This window comes from Halichondria panicea, chromosome 7, assembly GCF_963675165.1.
Source record: "Halichondria panicea chromosome 7, odHalPani1.1, whole genome shotgun sequence".
Classification (NCBI taxonomy): domain Eukaryota; kingdom Metazoa; phylum Porifera; class Demospongiae; order Suberitida; family Halichondriidae; genus Halichondria; species Halichondria panicea.
The window spans coordinates 587,609-607,068 of NC_087383.1; the positions used below are offsets into that span (position 1 = coordinate 587,609).

A 19,460-nucleotide genomic window follows, 5' to 3' on the forward strand; every position below is an offset into this window, starting at 1 on the left:
TGTGGGATATCCAAGAATGTCACCGCCCCTCAGAAGAGAGAAATATGGCGATTTGTGTACATAGTAACTAGACAGACATAGTGGTGAGCGTTGTGTGGAGCAAAGTAGACTAGGACATAATTTATATATCTAGCTGTGGAGATTGGCAATACAGAAGGTGAGTTAGTCTACCGTTACTTTAGTGATTGCTTTGTTGGAACACACCACACACACACACTGTACTGCACTGTGAACTAGCTAGCTACAACTTAACTCGTGTTGTGTGTGTGCCTATCAAAGCCTAAGAGCCATCTTCTACACACATCTATGTCATAATCACTGTATGCTTGTAATGGCTATTATATGTCAGAATAGTTAATTAATATATGACAGCCGCCCATATTAAATAACTTTTAGCATAATCATTTCAATTGGTATTGTTCTTGTGTTTGTTCCAAGAAGTATGTGTTTCAAAGAATACGAGAGGAAGCCAACAATTGTCCCTGTTATTAGTACTAAGGTCGCATTGAACCTTTGTTACTATGTACCTACATCTAATTACGGTCAACGCCCTTTCTCAGCCAAAGTTAAAGTTGGCACAGTACGCTCTAACTATAGCAAGTCTTGCGTGTACTGCCCAACCTTTTGTGTGCATGTACATGTCTGCTAGTTTAGAAACATCTTCTGTGTTTGTGTTTCATGTTGAATTGTTGAGCAGCATGTGTTTTCTTTGGTCTGTGTTTTTCCTTGTTTGGTTACCAATAACATAACTTGTGTGGATTGCATACTTGTTTCAAGATAAACAGTACATTGTCAGTGTCCTTCTACCACTTCCCTCTCATTCATCCCCCTCTGTACTCTATGTGTTGCCTCTATGCTCTATGTTGCCTCTATGCTCTATGCTCTATGTGTTGCCTCTTTAATAAACAGTTTCGTTAAAGTTGTGTCTACATGTTCTCCCATGTCTACGATAATCATAACCTTCTGTGATGTGTATGTTAGACTCTGTTTATTCTAGTACAATGGGGTTTAAATAGTGTAGCGACTGAGATCTCATTTGTGTATTGATTACTGGGTCTCCCCTCCACAGCCTCCAGTACATGAGAGACCCCCCACTGAGCCATGGCTACCAACAGCAAACAACTGATCTTGGTGGGCACTGAATGCGTAGGCAGGTATAACTTCCCAGGCTCAGCATCACATGTAAGTACACTTGTTGCCAGTATTTCACACACCCTGTGTATGACACAAAACCCTCATAGTCAGGCCCCAATCTAAACTGCTCTCTCTATACCTAAATCGTAATGGCACACTCTGTACACAACATCTCCTGACAACATTGATCATGTTTACAGTCTCAGTCCCTTACTGCTTGATTGCTCATGTGTGGTGAGGTACACTGTGCTCTGCTACAGTGCTGGAGCAGATTTTATCTGTCATTTCTACTGTATGTACGGTTGAATAGGCAATATTATGTTATGTTGTGTATTGCCCTGGGGCATCCCTTCTACTGCCTCTGTTGACATGTGCTCAACTATATCACCTTGTTCATGCTGTCCAGCCAAACAAAGTTTAATATACACCGGCTTCTACATAGTTCCCATTCCCCCACTCACACGTGTTTATATCACCCCCCCCCCCCCCCCCCCCCCATAGGACCTACCCTTCAAACGAGGTGACACTCTAACCATCATCAGTGCCTCTAAGGACCCTAACTGGTACAAAGCCAGGCGCACTGATGGCCTGGAGGGTATGATCCCCTTCAACTATGTCCAGGCTAAGAAGTCCCCTACTGGTGAACCTCTTCCTTCCTCAGCTACAAGTAGCTCCCCCACCAAAGTGCCCTCGGCTGTTGTATCACAAAAAACAGCCGTTAAACTACAGAGCATGCCGTGAGTGTGTGTAGGGTGGGGTGGGCGGGTTGTTAGAGGGGGAGGTGGGGAATTTTATATTTGTTAGTGTGTGTTTATTGCAGACTACACATGTGCCATCTGCGTATATGTTTACATTCTGTGTTTTGGTGTTTTGCTCCCCCTACATTGTGTAAATATGATTTAGCCATTTCCAATTATCCACCAAAATTATAAAAATTTCTCTTCAGATGGTTTCACGGCAAGCTGACTAGAGAGGAGGCAGAAAAACTTTTGGAGAGAGGCAAAAATGGCCAATTTCTGGTCCGGGAGAGCCAAAACTTCAAAGGGGACTATACTCTGTGTGTACTCTACGAGCACAAAGTTGAGCATTATAGAGTGAGAAGAAATAAGAAGAATTTTGTGACGGTGGACGATGAAGAATACTTTGAAAATCTTTTTAAGCTTGTCGAGGTACGTAAGAATGGTTGTACGTTGGAAATTTTAGTGGTAGTTTTAGTAGTTTGTTGTTGACAAGTGTTGCCCTGCCCTTGTTTACAGCATTATCAACACGAGGCGGATGGTTTGTGCTCCAGACTAAAGTACTCGGTAGACAAGACTAAAGATATTGAGTATGTGGTCAACATGCAGGACTTTAAAGACAGTAAGTTCTCTCCTGGCTGTGTCTAACTGCTGAGTGTAATCACTGCACATGTGTATGTGTATTTGTATATTAGGCGGTTGGGCCATTCCAAGGAGACACCTCACAAAGAAAAGTCAGATTGGCAAAGGAGAATTTGGAGGTCAGAAACATAAGAAACACAGGGCGTTCGAATTTAGTATACTTAAGTGTATTTGTATTGATGTGTCCCCCCCCCCCCCACATGTACAGAGGTGTGGCTGGGAGAGTACAAGGAGATAAAAGTAGCCATCAAGATGCTTAAAGACTTAAAGGACGAGAAAGCAAGTCAGAAGTTTTTGCAAGAAGCTTCAGTCATGACGTAAGTTCAATCCTTATCGTGTCGATTCGGTATACCATGTATTATGTAATTAGCTTCCTCCTCATCCCCAGCTTTAATAGTATTGATTGTACATGTACTACAATGCACATATACTTATGGCTTTTACAGCTTCTTTAAACATAAGTGTTTTGTTCCTTCCCACACTCACACACACACAGAACACTTCGTCATAACAACCTGGTGTGCATGATAGGAGTCTCCTTGGATGAGAGCCCTATTTACCTAGTCACAGAGTTCATGGCCAAGGGTTCACTTGTAGACTACCTCCGCTCCAGGGGAAGAGCTGTGGTCACTAAACAAAACCTGCTCGATTTTGCCAGGGACATTTGTAAAGGAATGGTCTACTTGGAATCTCAGAACTTTGTTCACAGGTACAACAATGTGGTCGATAATAACCATAGACATATCTATGGTGTATCCCAGAGACTTCCCCTTTGTAGCTGTACAGTAATTATGTCTACTTCACATGAATAGCATATTTTTGGGAAAGGTTTGTTGTATTGTTTGTGTGTATGTGTACGTCTATAAGGAAGCTTGTTTGTTGTACATGTACACAAGGTTGTCATTCGCTTGTAATCGTTGATCTTGTACTTGATTACACAGAGATCTGGCTGCAAGGAATGTACTGATAGCTGAAGATGGTGCTGCCAAAGTGGCTGACTTTGGTCTAACAAGAGAAGTGTTCTCACGATCAGAGGGGGCCAAACTGCCCGTAAAATGGACTGCCCCGGAGGCATTAAGAGAAAATGTAAGGAGCTATAATTATATTCAGTAGCTTCTTTGACTTGTCTGTGATCTTTAGGTTCTTACTATAGCCAGTTCAATTTATAAGGAGTGCGTGGTATTATTTGTTTTTGTTTCTGTAGACATTTTCAAACAAGTCTGACATGTGGAGTTTTGGCATTTTACTTTGGGAGATCTATTCGTACGGTCGAGTTCCTTATCCCAGAGTGGTAAGTTCAGTCCCCACCCCTCACACTACACACCCACCCACCCACACACACACACACACACACACACACAGACTGTGGAGGACGTGGCACAACACGTGGAGAGGGGATATCGAATGGACGCCCCAGACGGATGCCCTGAGGCTATTTATACCATGATGAAAGAAGCGTGGGCGTCAGACCCGAGCAAACGCCATAACTTTGCACGAGTAAACAAACAACTTGAGACCATTTCAGCTACATGATAGCAACAACCTGTATAGATGTGTGTACACGTTTTGTTTTACAGTATGTGACCTAGAACAGAGTGGAATGTACATGCATGTCTCTATGATTACGAAGATAATTTCTAGGAATACAGCTTTTTTGTGATTTTTGTTATAAATGGTAGTTTGTGTTTTCCTCTCATTAATGAAGTTTTTGTTTATTAATGAAGTTTTGCATTTATGTACTAACAGCGAATGTACGGGGTGCGTGCGGTTTGCAACTGGTGCGCATTATAAAGGAAACACTTGGGCGTGGCCCATCATTTTCAGCCACGCCCACTAACTAACTACACATGGCTGCTTGTCTTAGCTTATAGCTCAGTAAAAATGCCCAGACGACACAAGCACAGATCAAGATCACCCAGTCCTGTCAGGAGATCATCAAAAAAGTACCTATTTTTATACTATAGAAGATACAAAAATACTACTTCATTATTGTATAGGAAACACAAAAGTCGAAGTCGGTCTCGTTCCCAGTCACCACGGCGACATGATCGGAGACGTCATGATGAGAGCTCCGTGTCACGCAGTCCAAGTCATGAGAGAGGTGGTCCCAGTATGGATGTCGACAAAGATGAGAGGAAGTAAGTACAAACACCCACTTATATAGCCCATGGTTTTTATCAGAAATGTAAAAAATGTGGCCCAAAAAGCTATTATTAATCTAAGCACACCATATTGTAGCACTATCAAAGAACTACTACTAAATGCATATTTAGTTTTGAAATTAGACGTTCCTTTCTCAAGTTATGTCCTCTCAAAGTTAGCTCCGAGAACATGCCCAGATTACACGTATTACTCTTTAATAGTGTGTCCATTGCAGGAGACAGAAGGCCATCATGAAGGCACTGGAGACACCCAAGGAGAAACGAGAACGGAGGTTGGCAAAGAAGGAAGAGAAGTTAAGACGTCAGCGACAGAAAGAGGGATGGGACAGTGAGTACTTAGTGAGTGGCCGATATGGTGTGTGTGGCTTGTTGATCACATGACTTGTTTCCAGGGATACACAAATGCAGACAATCCATTTGGAGACAACCAGTTATTAGATAGATTTGTATGGGACAAGGTAATGTATAGTATAGTACTATGATATAATAATTATACAATGAAATGTTGGCTTGCAGAAGAGGCGGCAGGACGTGAGTGATTTCAAGTTGAGCAAGACGGAGGTGGAGCGGAGGGAAAAACAACGACAAGATGAAACCAGACGAGAGCTGGAGAAGGTCAAGAAAAGGAAAGCTGTGAGTAGTAACTGTTGCCATGTGTGTGGGCGGTGTTGTCATGTGTGTGTGTGTGTGTGTGTGTGCAGGAGAGAGAGAAGGAGAGGGAAGCCAGAGAAGATGAGTCAGTGAGTACCAGAGTTATAGCATACCTCACTATTACCCTCCACCCACTCCACCCACTCAGCAACTGCTCCAGCGAATGAAAGAGGCGGAGATGTTCAAAGAGTGGGAGGCACAAGAGGATCAGGTTAGTACCCCCTGTGGTGATCCATATACGTATCTGAATACCCCCTGTGGTGATCCATGTACGTATCTGTATACCCCCTGTGGTGATCCATGTACGTATCTGTATACCCCCTGTGGTGATCCATGTACGTATCTGTATACCCCCTGTGATGCTATTTCTCCAAACTAACTAACATTTCACACTTCTACAGTTTCACTTGGACCAAGCCAGACTTCGCTCAAAGATTCGCATTGAAACTGGCAAAGGTAAGCTAGCTAGAGTAGCCTTCTGGTAACCACCACCACCACCCCCCCCCCCACACACACACACAGCCAAACCTATTGACCTCCTGGCCAAGTACATTAGCTCTACCACAGAGGAGGGAGAGGACATTGAAGTGCAGGAGCCCTACTACCTCCTCAAGGTAGCCATTACAGTCTGCAGCAACCAGAACCACTAGTTCATAGTAACATAAGCATCCCTAAGAAATACTGCCGTATCTCTTTCCATCATAGGGACTTAACATTGTCGACCTAGAGGACCTACTGGAGGATATAAAGGTGTACTCAGAAATAGAAGTTGGAGCAACCAATATCGACTATTGGAAAGACATGACCATTGTATGTGAAGATGAGATCACACAACTTAAGAAGGTGGAGGACTCTATGGGTGTGGCAGTGGGTGTGGATAGGGGCGGAGCTGGACGGAGGGCTGTCATTAACCCTTCTGTCATGACGGAGGTCAACTCTGTATTCAAGGGAAAGAGTGTAAGCTGAATTCTGTAGCTACCATAACTTGAATTCCGTAGCTGCCATAACTTGAATTTCGTGGATCCAATATCAACTATTTTATGATTTTCTAAACGCTTAGAAAGAGACCTTTGAAATGGTGTCATCAAAAATCATATTTAAGAGATAAAAGTATTTGCCAATTTGGCCGTGCCATGGATAATAGCCCATGGTCCAAGGCCGAAAAACGACAAATTATGGCCCCGACGAAATTTTGTATTGAAACACATCATTTGAAAGGTCTCTTTCTAAGCTTTCAGAAAATCATAAAAGTGTTGAGATTGGATCAACGGTACTGAAGTTATGGCCTTAATTAGAATGTATAGTACATACTTTGCTAGTTGTACATGTACTGTAACTGTGTTTCCCCTGACGACTGGCAGCATGACCAGCTGGTGTTGTTGGAGGATCAGATCAACAGGAAGATCCACGGCAGTGACCCTGGGACAGACGTGGGATATTGGGAGGCACTTCTCGCTCAGCTGAAGGCTCACATGGCCAGGGTGAGAGTGGGGAGAGGGACTAAAGATAACCCACCAAAAGCAGCTTATTTTGGCCTTTACAGTTTCTGTAGCTACTGTATCTGGTATCTGATATCTGATATCTGTTTATTGATTGTTGGCTGGTGGTTGTTGAAAATGCTTTACTTTTTCACAGGCTAGACTGAAGGACAGACATCAAGTTTTGTTGAGGAGTAGACTACAACATCTGAAGCAACAAGTGAGGGGATATACCATCATGCCTAACAGTCTACTATACTCTTTTATTATTCACAGCAAGATGAGGGAGGGGAGGAGGCTGCTCCGTTATTCCCTAGTGCCGTCCCCGAGGCCACACCCACTGAAGATCCTGAACAAGACGAGACTGAGCCAGGAGAGAGCTCTCAACAGACCAGTACCGCCATCGCTGCTGAGGAGTGAGGCTACTTAATTATACATAACTATTATTACAGCCAGTACGGATTGGTGGCTGAGCGTTTGTAGCTTTTTAGCGAGTTTCATCTCATGTACATGTAGAATTATTTATATAGTAATGTTTGCTAGCTGTGTCTGTAGCCTCGACCCCAGGCCGATCCGTCTCCAATTGAACGCTAGGTCGCCTACTAGTTTTTCAACTTTGTTCTATTAAAAAAAAAATCGGCCTGGGACCGAGGCTAGCTGTGTCTGATGCCAGTCTACATACAGCACATGTACATGCATTGAATGTACACTAGTATGCTATATGTACTTACTCCCCTTCTCTACAGTGGAGACAACTTGATAGATGAACAAGAGCTGTTGGAACTGTCCTACGCTGCCTATGAGGCTGGCAACTATAGCCCCACCCTCCTCAAGCCGTCAGACCTGGAGGATACTGTGAGAGTGGTAGTCACTACACTGTACTAGCTGTGTGTGTATGTATGGGCAGTGGCCGTTCTGTCATATTAGGCCCCCATACTTTACACTGTATAATTATAGTAAACTATGATATGCTAGATAGTGGTAAATTTGATTCCCAAATTGTATAATATGTAACCCGTACAGGCAGAGGTGGTGACGGCTGAGGACGACTACAGCCTACGCCATGGTGATCAACGTCAAGTGATGGACGGGGGGACATCTGTGAACGAGTACAAGGAACTCAAGATGACACGCACAGTTGATTCACACGGCCAGGCAGAGGAGGAGTACGACTTCAACACTGAGGTGGTCCTGCAACTGAGGGATCCTATCTGGAAGGAGAAGTACCGCCCACGCAAGCCGAGGTTCTTCAACAGAGTGCATACGGTGAGAGTGGGCGTGATTTGGGGGTGGGGCAAGGGTGTGGTCTGCGGTTATGGTGGTGGCATTGTTAAATTACTGTAATATGGCACAGAAAGTGTTCAGACAACTGGAACAGTTTGTAGTTATATTAATGTTGATATCATTTCATTTATTTCGGCCAATCTGAGCACTGTAAACTAAACTTTGTTCCTAATACTAGCATCGTTTATTTGTCTGGCTATTACTTGCAGGGCTTTGAGTGGAACAAGTACAACCAAACTCATTATGACACGGACAATCCCCCTCCAAAGATTGTACAGGGATATAAGTTCAATGTAAGTTAGTTCTCTTCTCCTTGTTTGTAGCCTCTGTGATATCTCCTCCCCCCTCTCCGTAAATACAGATATTCTATCCTGATCTCATAGACAAGAGAAAGACTCCGCAATATACTCTGGTAAGATCACAGTCACTGCCGCGCGTGTGTACATTATCACTATGGTAATCACAGATACCCATTCCTGGCGATCCGGACTTTGCCACACTTCGTTTTCAAGCTGGTCCCCCCTACGAGGTACGTACGCCACCCCCCCCCCCCTGTTCACTTTTAGTATTTAGTAACTACATAGGCTACTGTATACAACTAGTCTCGTGGGCCATACTTTGAAGACTGATACTGATCAAAATCAGTTCGCCCGCGAGACTATAATTATATACATACATGGTTTCTGAAGTATCCATGGTGTGCATGTACTGCACCGTGTACCTTTTAATTTTAGTGAACTATTTATCCCATACAGGATATTGCCTTCAAGATAGTGCATCGAGAATGGGAGTGCTCCTGGAAGCACGGGTTCCGGAGTCAGTTCAACAACAACATCCTGCAACTCTGGTTCCGGTTCAAGAGGAACAGATATAGAAGATAGAACACATGGAACAAATTATATACTCATGCAAATTTAATGTTGTGTAGCTGTGATATGGTTATAATTATAATTATAATAATAAAATAAAATATAATTAATTTTATTATCTGCATGCTATCCCAATTCTGCTGATGCATAACTATACACTTTCTCTTTAGCAAAGTCCAGTGGTCCCTTTGTGTACATTCGACACATATCACTCAATAAAACAGCATCCACCTCTTGAGACAAGGTCATAGTGTCAGGATTGGTGTCTGATGCCAACAGCAGCATAGACACTGTCCTTCTCGGGTCATTCGAAATCATCTTTTTTAAAATAGCCTTTAGTAGAGCTCTAGCTACCTGACCATTGTCAGCATATAGAGGCGTGATCTTCCAACCTTCTTCGACTATGATGGTCTTCCGTGCTGCAACAAAGCCGGTTATCCCTCCATTTTGATTGGACGCTACAAGGGTGATGGTGTTAGGGCCATCGACCAGTCCTCTTAGGAAGAGATGATGAGGGGCACCAAACACGTCTGTATCATAAACAGTGAGCTTGTTGAAGTCGACTTGGTTTGCTGGTTGAACAAAGACATTATACAGAGGAACAAAGCTCTCTAACTTGGTTGAAGCAGTTGCAATATTTAGTTGTGCCTTACTACTCATAAAAGTGTCCACAAAACCCCACTTCCGATACAATGGAGTCATAGAAAGAACACCATCCAACGCAATGTTGTATGAGAATGGACAAGACTCCAAAGCTTTCGTCCACAATGCCAGGCCATAACCTTGACGACGATACTTCTCCAGTACAATGTAGAGCCCCATGAATGCGAAACTATCACCATACTTGACGATGGAGATGAGACTTATCGGCTCTCCATCTAGTTCTCCTACAAAGAAACCAGTGGGGTCAGTATTGTAGTAAAGAGTGTGATCATCAAGTGCTGGCATCCATCCCTCATGTGCAACAAACTGAGTGATTAACTTATTCAGCTGCTCGGCAGAGGAGACATTCTTTATAGTGTAATTACTCATAGCCATTTTCTCCTTGTTCTTTGGTAAAGTGGGAGGGGCTGGTGTAACAATAGCTGGGATTGTGATAATTTGGTAGATGATGACGGTAATGTTATCACAATCATACACATTACATTGTGACAATGCTCAGAACTTCTTCTTACAATAATAGGAATGCCTAATGCACAATAATACAACTTCCTATGGAGTCCCACAGAGTAGCTAGAGATCTACTACACTCTAATAATTGTCAGCTGTGTTCTAATGTCTATTATCCTAACTCTCCAGCACAGAAACTGAACACTTTCTCTTTGGGGAAATTCAGTTGCCCCTTAGTGAACATTCGACACATATCAAACAATGGTGTGGCATTCAGCTCATCAGCCAGAGCACTTGCTTCGTGAGTTGATTGGGAGAGCTCAAACATTGCAATTTTTCTGTCAGGAGAAATTTTGATCATTTCTTTGAAGGCTGCCTTGAGGAGTGTTCTTGCTATTTGGCTATTATCAGCAAACAATGGTGCAAGCCTCCAGCCTTCTTCGACTATGATGGTCTTCCGTGCTGCAACAAAGCCGATTATCCCTCCATTCTGATTGGACGCTACAAGGGTGATGGTGTTAGGGCCATCGACCAGTCCTTTCAGGAAGAGATGATGAGGGGCACCAAACACGTCTGTATCATAAACAGTGAGCTTGTTGAAGTCGACTTGGTTTGCTGGTTGAATAAAAACATCAGATGGAGGAACAAAGCTCTCTAACTTGGTAGCAGCAGTAGTAATGTCGATCTGTATACGACGATTCATAAAGGTCTCCATAAATCCCCATTTCCGGTAGAGAGGAGTCTTTTCAACCACGCCATCGAGAGCCACATTGCAGGTAGGAGAGACAGACTCCATCGCATGTTTGAACAGAGCAAGGCCGTATCCATTCCCTCGATGCTCTTTGAGAACGATGTAGATGCCTAGGAAAGCGAAGGCATCTCCGTACTTTACCATCGAAATGCAGCTAATTGTTTTGCCATCTAGCTGTCCAATAAAGAATCCATCTGGGTCAGTGTTGTAGTACAGTTGGTGATCATCTAGAGCCGGCATCCATCCTTCCATGACTTCAAACTCAATGATGGTAGAGCGCATCTCATCTGCAGAAGAGACTTTCTTAATCACATAGTTGTGCAGATTGTATTTGTCCAGAGTTGGCAACTTATCCATATTTTCTCTTCAAGAAAGATGACTGACACCATGTAATGATTGTACCACTTATTGGCCACGCCCCCGCCCCCAATTGGCCTGGCCCTAAAGACTACTCACATGCATATTTGTGGTATTCGATTGGATATGAATAATACTACAGTAACTCTACCGTGCAAAAGCCAAGCCACGTGGTCGACAAGTCAAGTAGCAATGGCAGATCCACATTCATTCAAGAAGCTTTCACTGAAGAGGTTCCCTAAAGTAGACAAGAGGGAGAACAGAGAGGATAACTTCTGGAAGAGATTTCAAGTAATAAAACTAATTTTAGCAACTTTATCCCATCTCCTTTGCAGTATCCATTGGTAGCCAAGGAGATCTCAGCCGTCTCTCATATTCATTTTTCACCTGTGGCTCCTCATGATTTTGCCATTACTAGCGGATCAAGAGTAAGTGATTTACCCCACACTGTATTATACCCTCAGGCACACCACACATGTGTAATAGGTACAAGTGTACAGTGGTCCCAGCAACCAGGTCAAGAAAACTATCTCACGCTTCAACGAGGCAGCTTTCTCCGCGTGCTTCAGGCAAGATGGGAAATTATTGGCAGCTGGCACTGAAGAGGGAGTTGTCAAGGTAATGCATGATGTGTGTGTGTGTGTGTGTGTGTGTGTGTGTGTGTGTGTGTGTTGTTATTTCAGTACATGCATTGTGCAGGTGTTTGAGATGAACAGTCGAGCGATACTGAGACATTTCAAAGGTCATAACAAGTAAAAACTTTTTTTCTGTTTGTATTATCATTTTTGATTGGTTTTATTTATATCTTGTGCACAGGCCCACAAAGAGTGTTTGCTTCTCAGTAGACGGCCATAAGTTGATCTCAGGATCAGATGATGCCACTGTACGTGTGTGGGACCTCACCACGGAGCAGTGCCTTGTCACCCTCAGGGGCCACGAAGTAAGTCACTGCTGCTTTTAGTTATTTTATCCCAATAACACAAGTATTCAATCCTCTCCCAGTTGCATTTTTATCTAACAACTGCATACAGCGTTAAATGAAGCATCTTTGAACGGCCATAACTTTAGTTCCGTTGATCCAATAACGTTAATTTTATGATTTTCTGAAAGCTTAGAAAGAGAGCTTTCAAATGATGTGTTGAAATCCAAAATGTTGGTGGGGTCATAATTCATCATTTTTCGGCCTTGGACCATGGGCTATAATCCATAGTATTTGGCCAAAATTGGCAAATTCTGTCATATCCCAAATATGAACATTGATGGTACCATTTGAAAGAGCTCCTTCTAAACTTTCAGAAAATCATAAAATCGTTCCAATTGGACCATCAGAACTCTAGTAGAGCTGACTCGAGTATAATAGAATGGTTACAGAGAGGCATTGATTATTAAGTGTCTATTCCATTGCTTTCAGGACTATGTTCACAGTCTTGCCCCTCACCCTTCAACTACTGACCTCCTTCTCTCCTCCTCGTATGACCACACCCTCTTCCTGTGGGACCTCCGTACTCCGTCCACTCCAGTCCTAGAGTTGGACCATGGCGCACCAGTGGAGGGGGTACTGCTGTTTCCCTCGGGGGGCACGTGTGTGTCAGCAGGGGATAATTACATCAAAGTGTGGGACATTCTGAGTGGGGGGAGACTCCTAGCCTTGTTCTCCAATCATCAGAAGACCATCACGTCCATTTGCTTTGATGGTACGGGACAGAGATTGCTCTCCGGTGGATTAGACAAGTTAGTGGCGTGTACTTGTAATGGCTACACATGTATGCTGTACACTGCAGGCAGTTGAAGGTGTACAGTGTGGAAGACTATCGCGTGGTGCAGAGCATCAGTTACCCTGCCCCTATTCTCAGTATAGGCATGTCGGTGAGGTCCTAGTTCAGTGAATATGTCCCTTAATTTATAGCAAAAGTAGATACTTAATATTCTACTCTTGGTAATTATAGGCATAGCTACATGTAGCTTTTCACCAAAATAATTTTGTACAACAATGACGTTTTTCTGCAGCCTTCTGATAGTCACCTTGTGGTTGGCATGACGACTCGGCTTCTCTCTATCAAGCATGCTCGTCCCAAGTCACACCAGTCAGGTCAACCCACCCCCGCACTCAAGGGGGGCACCTATCGATATTTTGTCAGAGGGCGCAGCTACAAGCCTACTCCAGTGAGTAATACGATGAAGTTAATTGACAGCTATGTATATACACAATGTTCATGTACAGGAAGAGTATGTGGTAGCTGCTCCTAAGAGGAAGAAACTACAGCCTTACGACAAGTTCCTCAAGAAGTTCCAGTACAAGAACGCTCTGGATGCTGTACTGAAGGTAGTAGCTTACTAGTACATTAGCTATAATTACATAGAATCATTCAAGCCGTGAATGCATTTATATGTTAATAAATATTTTAGTACAAATTACATAACATCAACATTCATACTCACAGTACTGCACTCTATATATAAAGGCATATTGTGTAACGTATGCATCATGAACAAGGCAAGACAGTGATGGTGTACAATATCCCCTACTCTCTCCCCCATGCTCTCTATAATTATTGTGTTACGTACTAAAGATTGCCCTCTATTGTCTCCATGCAGCATCGTGGACAAGGCAAGACAGTGATGGTGTACAGTCTGCTTCAAGAGCTAGTACGGAGAGACGGACTTACTATAGCTCTCTCTGGAAGGAATGAAGAAGAGTTGTACTCTATTCTCAAGTATCTGTCCCGTCACATGACCAAGCCTCGCTTCATTCCTCTCCTACTAGACGTGGGGAACATGCTCATAGGTAACCCACCCAACCTCTACCAGTACTCTAGTGTATATTCTACATTTATGGCAGAATTTATGTGCATTTAACGTATTTAGAATGTGCTGCAGACCTATATGCATTCAATATCTCTCAGAAGTACCTTTCCGATAGTGTGCTTAGGTGCAAGTTCTGCGATTAGTCGAAATCTACCAATTTTAAACAGAATTAAAAAAGGCTGCGTTTTTTCTAGAATTCAGTCGTTTTGGTAGCATAATTATTTGAGAGCCCGTAATTTGTGTTCAATTTTAACATTATTTTTTTGTTTAAATTCACTTTTCATTCCCTTACAGACATATACTGTGGCATGCTGTCTCATTCTAAGACTGTCCTCGCTCTGTTCCATGTCATAAAGGTCAAAGTTGATCGAGAGGTGGAATTTCAAAAACAAGCGTTTCAACTTTTGGGGACACTGGACACCATCCTCACTGCTACCATGGCAACCCATCGGCAACAAACTGCTGCAGCTAGTCTAGTACCACTAACTAACCCAACCATTGAAGTATCATGCTGAATTTAACAATTAATAATCATTAATAATTATGGTGAACTCATAATTTTGAGCTCATGTGACTCCACTCTGATGTGTTGTGTGTGTGTACCTATCAAGCATTATTAGAGCGGGTACATGTATATGATTTATATTTCAAGGGTATAAATGTTTGTGGTGTTCGCTGATTTAAGTATATATGTATGTATATACTGCGAACATTTATACCGACAAATTCATTATCACATGCATGTATGCTATTCCGTGAAAATTAAATCCGTAAAAACCTTTCTTACAAAAGCGTTTATACCTGCTATAAGGTACTACAAAGCATTTAGCATTTGTCCAATAGTTGAAATTGTCATAAAAATGGTTTGGTAAATCAATTACTGTAATAACACATGAAGTATATACGACACATAATAATTATAGGTACAAGGTTCATCACTAATTAGCTCCTTGTGAAAGGAATCTATTAAAGTCATTATAAGCACTCTCTAAATCAAACAGCATCTGTCGTGCTTGGTCCTCAGAGAGCTCATCGCTGGCTTGCATGCTCGTGAGTTCATCCAGCCATTTCTTGACTTTGACACTACCCTCAAAGCTAGTGGGGAGGGAGCTCATTCGACACATAATCTCGTACAGTTCCTTCACGTCGGGATATAGCTCGTCCATCGCTCGTATCTCCAGTCGACAACGATCCATGATTGTGATGAATAGAGAGACAATCTCAGCAATCGATTTGGAGAGATTCCCGCGATCATCTCTGACTGAGATTGGACGTCCTTCTCTGATTCTCTCGATGGCTACTGGACAATGGAGGAGATATCGTTTGGAAAACGCTTCGACGGTAGGGAACTTTTCGTTGATGAGTTTAAAGGCGGCATTGAACTGGACCAGGAGTAGATTACACTGGGTGGTGTAGTCCTTGGGGGTTACAGCGTCTTTGATGTATGCTTTCTCAAGAGCTTGGATAGCTTGTATGAGAGAGAAGACATTTGCTCGGTTGTCGTACTCCTCCCGCTCTCTGGCACTCTCGTATAGCTTTATTTCCTCCAGTGTCTTGTCAGAGTCTTGGTAAGAGTGGCTACCGCCTCCAACGTCACTGAACATAGGAACAGACATGTTTTAATAACGCTTCTACTTCACCTACTGTGTGTTTTGCTTGATCATTATAATTATCAAAATGCAATATTACTTTCTAATTAAGAGAATACACATGGCTAGCGCCGCCTAGGCCGGCCCTAGGGCCACACCCATTCTAATTGAAAGGAAGTTAGATAGATTGGAATGCAAGAAGAACTTGCAGATTGCAATGGATGCTTTGCAGCAGCTTTCCTTTGTACTGTTATTGCTGTCCCTCAAATGTCCGTCAGAGGCCAAGCAAAATGTTCACTACATCACAGATGAGGACGAAATCAACTCCATTCCAGGTGACTTCTATCCATACTGTGTCGAAGTCAGTGACATTTCTCCTCCACCTCATTCCATCCTGCAACCCACTTACATGGAACCGAAAAAAAGAATTGCTGGCTACACACATTACGTCTTCCGGGTGTCCTTCTCCCGGCCTGTTGGTATTAGCGGCAACGACACGACTGCAGGTTGGCAGCCTGAGCTACTCCACATACCCGTTGGCCCGCATGGAAGAATGGCAGCATACGAAAAGTCAGTCTCTAAGGCAGTGAAGCGTGCAGGTTTCGTACTCTATAGAGTATCTCCAATATTTCTCACACCTTCACGGTCATTACTGCAGAAATACTATGCAGTGAATATCGCCCACTGGCAAGGCAGCTCCAAAGAATTTCTCGTCCATTTTGCTGTACCGGCACATTCCAAGGGACCCAATTTAACTCTGTCCCAGTGAGTACTATTGTGTACTAATGCATTGTATTAGCTATTCCCATGCAGAAAAGTGTACTTGGTGATTGATGGTGGAAGATTCTACAGTTTTGGAAAAGTTAGAGGTGTTAGGCATGCGATTTTCGTTCCAACCACCATAATTGGAGACTTCTATTTTGAGGAGTATGTGAGACGAAACGCTTGGTTCAAACCACACCCTCCAGTTCGCTTCCAGCCCACCCCCTACTGTGAGCGCCGGACACAGAGACCACTCAGTTGGGAGGGAGCTAAAAGCAACGCTGTGCAAGACCTCACAGTTCGGTTGAACAGTGATGCTCATCGCCTTGAGACTTCCATTAATGATAAACAGTTGTCAGTAAGTTTAGCAATCGTTATTCCTTGTACATTACTATTAAAATCACCACTGCAGTTAAATCTGTCTCTGTCCGTGATTGGAGTCGGAGGAACGTTTAGTTTCGCTCTGCCTAAAGTGATAAATGTAATGTATAAGAAAGCCAATGTTACCGTGAAGCTCCCGGACAAACTAACCATCAATGTGACAAAGCCTTCAGTGGGTAAGGAAGAAAGTTATGCACTGTCTTACATTGCTATTGCAAATTTTCAGCCCCCAAGTTGTTTATTCCGGTCAAGCGTGTCCCAGTTTACGAGTTACGGGAAGGAATATATCACAACGGACCAAAAATAATGACAACTGGAGTACCCCCTGCCTTTTCGTATCATGTGAACTTCTCAGACAACGCCAGGGACTTGAAAGAGGGTCTGTTTCCAGATGTCAAGTTTGTGGCTACACAAGGTACTGTCATCAGCATGGAGACGATTGAGATGACTACAGGTATTAGGTTGGGAGAATATTTTCCATTCTGGGAACATAGGATTCTAAACGTGAGTGTTATGTCTGTGTACGTGTGTGTGTGTAGTGATTAACAGCTGGCTATTATGTATTGCAGTGGAATCAGTTGCCTTATTATGAGTGGATGGAGGTGTCTCGTAATGCGCCCATTGCTGCTAAGCATGACTCAGTTCGCTACAGGACGTATGCTTGGTATTATCATAGCATGTAAGCATTGCATTGATATTATACCTTCTACAACCATTCATCCCATGTACTGTATTTTCTTGCAGGCTAGTCACCAAGTACAGGTTTCTAGCCGACAACAGTCGTCAATGTCCTGCTGATTCGAACAGGAACTCTGGTGGTAGGAATGGTGCTACTCTTGAGCATGTAGTGGAGTATGGGCCGCTGTATCATCTGCTGGAACCATTGCATTCTAGCTATTGGTCAGTGGAAGGAAAGACCATTGACATCACCCTCACAAATGATAAAGGTGGGACCAATGTTATAATTATAATAATAGTATAATTATGATTATTATTGCACAGGAGCAAACGCTTCAGCATCTGTGCATAGCCCTCACTCTGGAATGGATTTAAAGTAAATTATAGCTGTTTACTTGATATGTCGTTAATCCCATTCAGTATTCCATCAATCATCTCCGAGGGCCTCAGGCAGTACAGGTGTTTGTTGCCTCCAATGAAGGACATATCAAAACCTTCCCGTCCAACAACAGTCAATGAGAAATGGCACCCTCTGGACAAATGTATCTTCGTGCCCACCTCTACGGCTGATAGCATGGAATGTGGTGGACTGAAACTATTCAGAAATATATCGATTATTTTCGGAGACAAGAGCTTCTGCAACCATTCATTCGGTTGGTCATCGCCTATTCCTATTTCTCTCACTGTTTTCTTTTTAGACCTTTGATCTGATTATCACCATGCAAACTTATGTGCTGTCATTCTTCAGGTGATTGCGTTGGTCTCCCCTTTTCCTCGTTGAAACGTTTCCCAGTGATCCCCACATTTGGTCTCCCCGAACTAACGGGCTGGACAGAGTGCCCCTCTGACCTTTGCCCTCTCTCCTCCCATCAACAACATCCCGCTGGTAGACACTCAGTGGATGGAATCAAGATCAAAGCAATGCCCAGATCCATTCTGAAGTTTAGTAAGACCAAAAACACACATGATAACACAATGGACGATATTCAAATGGAGTTGAGCCCTGTTTATAACGCTGACAGTAAGATGGAGTACACGATTGTGCTTAAAGGAGTGGAGGTCATGGTGAGCAAATACATAGCGTACGTATTACACAGGCCTATATATAATTATATTATTCTTGAATATGCAGAAGCCCGTACTGTCCAGCCAGCCATTGCCAGTGGGGAAGGGTAGTTCCCCCCTGAGTACTGCTGATTGTGAGACTGTGTGGATGTTGGAGACAGAGCCTCTCAATTTGAACAGTATACATCCACAAGAGGCTACCCTTTCAGCCACTGTGTACAACATTGGACAGGTGTGCATGTTATCAGTACACTGTACTTGACTGTATATCTGTAGATATCAGACAAGGATCTTTATGCTTGACGTACCATGCATGCATGCAGGGTGGAGGACATTATCTGTTTGATGTGCAGTGCAGTGATTACCTCTCTGTGCATCCAGAGACCTCTGTTACAATGTGGATGGAGCCAGTAAGTCACAAAAATGCAGTGTAGCTGCTTATTGTGATGCACCCTTACAGTAGTTACTAACCCTCCCTGTCTCTAAGTCATATTTGTGCTGTAACCAACACCCCCTGTCTTCCATAAGGCATCTTGGTGCTGTACTTATTATCTCAGAAAACCTCAGCAAATGTCACTTTTGTCATGAGTGGATTGCTCGCTGGCTCTTCCCCAAAGCTGGTGCACAAGTGTGAGCTTCTCGTTCGGTTAGAGAGAGATATTGAACCTGTTCTGGTGTGTAGTAAATGGCTGACTACCTACTATGGAGCGTTTGAGTTCCCTTGTGATTTCGAAGGTATGAGTACTATATACTGGCCCGAACTTAAGTTTGCTTTGATAATTTCGCCTAATACCATGGATTATAGCCCATGGTCCAAGGCCAAAAATGACAAATTATGGCCCTGAGAATAATATTTGGATTCAAACACATCATTTGAAAGGTCTCTTTCTAAGCTGCTTTCAGAAAATTCTAAAATGTTTGAAATTAGATTAGTTGTTGAAGATGCTCAACTACAACCCCACCCCCTGCAGCGGATGTACCGACAGTTGACATTGTCTATTATGT

General features: G+C 43.1%; 7 protein-coding genes across 7 annotated transcripts; 4 read left to right on the forward strand and 3 right to left on the reverse strand.

The window, feature by feature from the left end:
• Position 1: 1 nt before the first annotated feature.
• Positions 2–4,232, forward strand: LOC135338406 (tyrosine-protein kinase CSK-like). The gene is made up of 11 exons (XM_064534522.1): positions 2–157; positions 1,070–1,182; positions 1,636–1,871; positions 2,081–2,303; positions 2,391–2,493; positions 2,567–2,632; positions 2,722–2,830; positions 3,010–3,222; positions 3,455–3,599; positions 3,718–3,804; positions 3,876–4,232. The coding sequence occupies exons 2-11, from the start codon at positions 1,102–1,104 to the stop codon at positions 4,044–4,046; spliced, it is 1,434 nt and encodes a 477-aa protein (XP_064390592.1). The 5' UTR covers positions 2–157; positions 1,070–1,101; the 3' UTR covers positions 4,047–4,232.
• Positions 4,233–4,327: 95 nt separating this feature from the next.
• Positions 4,328–9,067, forward strand: LOC135338404 (splicing factor Cactin-like). The gene is made up of 19 exons (XM_064534520.1): positions 4,328–4,456; positions 4,511–4,651; positions 4,891–5,014; positions 5,068–5,133; positions 5,192–5,308; positions 5,377–5,415; positions 5,475–5,537; positions 5,728–5,782; positions 5,849–5,940; positions 6,032–6,283; positions 6,688–6,807; positions 6,962–7,024; positions 7,081–7,220; positions 7,551–7,659; positions 7,828–8,070; positions 8,298–8,381; positions 8,450–8,500; positions 8,555–8,617; positions 8,844–9,067. The coding sequence occupies exons 1-19, from the start codon at positions 4,395–4,397 to the stop codon at positions 8,967–8,969; spliced, it is 2,010 nt and encodes a 669-aa protein (XP_064390590.1). The 5' UTR covers positions 4,328–4,394; the 3' UTR covers positions 8,970–9,067.
• LOC135338409 (holothin acyltransferase-like) lies at positions 8,992–10,000 on the reverse strand. The gene has a single exon (XM_064534526.1). The coding sequence runs from the start codon at positions 9,993–9,995 to the stop codon at positions 9,084–9,086; it is 912 nt and encodes a 303-aa protein (XP_064390596.1). The 5' UTR covers positions 9,996–10,000; the 3' UTR covers positions 8,992–9,083.
• A 103-nt stretch (positions 10,001–10,103) lies between these two features.
• Positions 10,104–11,235, reverse strand: LOC135338408 (holothin acyltransferase-like). The gene has a single exon (XM_064534524.1). The coding sequence runs from the start codon at positions 11,173–11,175 to the stop codon at positions 10,240–10,242; it is 936 nt and encodes a 311-aa protein (XP_064390594.1). The 5' UTR covers positions 11,176–11,235; the 3' UTR covers positions 10,104–10,239.
• Positions 11,236–11,310: 75 nt separating this feature from the next.
• LOC135338405 (U3 small nucleolar RNA-associated protein 15 homolog) lies at positions 11,311–14,559 on the forward strand. Its single transcript, XM_064534521.1, has 11 exons — positions 11,311–11,466; positions 11,511–11,603; positions 11,662–11,793; positions 11,875–11,927; positions 11,992–12,115; positions 12,587–12,906; positions 12,957–13,041; positions 13,183–13,338; positions 13,397–13,498; positions 13,771–13,960; positions 14,275–14,559. The coding sequence occupies exons 1-11, from the start codon at positions 11,368–11,370 to the stop codon at positions 14,493–14,495; spliced, it is 1,575 nt and encodes a 524-aa protein (XP_064390591.1). The 5' UTR covers positions 11,311–11,367; the 3' UTR covers positions 14,496–14,559.
• Positions 14,560–14,811: 252 nt separating this feature from the next.
• On the reverse strand, positions 14,812–15,658 carry LOC135338238 (vacuolar protein sorting-associated protein 28 homolog). Its single transcript, XM_064534298.1, has one exon. The coding sequence runs from the start codon at positions 15,594–15,596 to the stop codon at positions 14,919–14,921; it is 678 nt and encodes a 225-aa protein (XP_064390368.1). The 5' UTR covers positions 15,597–15,658; the 3' UTR covers positions 14,812–14,918.
• A 111-nt stretch (positions 15,659–15,769) lies between these two features.
• On the forward strand, positions 15,770–19,033 carry LOC135338928 (uncharacterized). The gene is made up of 8 exons (XM_064535022.1): positions 15,770–16,334; positions 16,383–16,689; positions 17,395–17,659; positions 17,715–17,766; positions 17,811–18,043; positions 18,139–18,455; positions 18,523–18,687; positions 18,779–19,033. The coding sequence occupies exons 1-8, from the start codon at positions 15,787–15,789 to the stop codon at positions 18,887–18,889; spliced, it is 1,998 nt and encodes a 665-aa protein (XP_064391092.1). The 5' UTR covers positions 15,770–15,786; the 3' UTR covers positions 18,890–19,033.
• Positions 19,034–19,460: the final 427 nt, after the last annotated feature.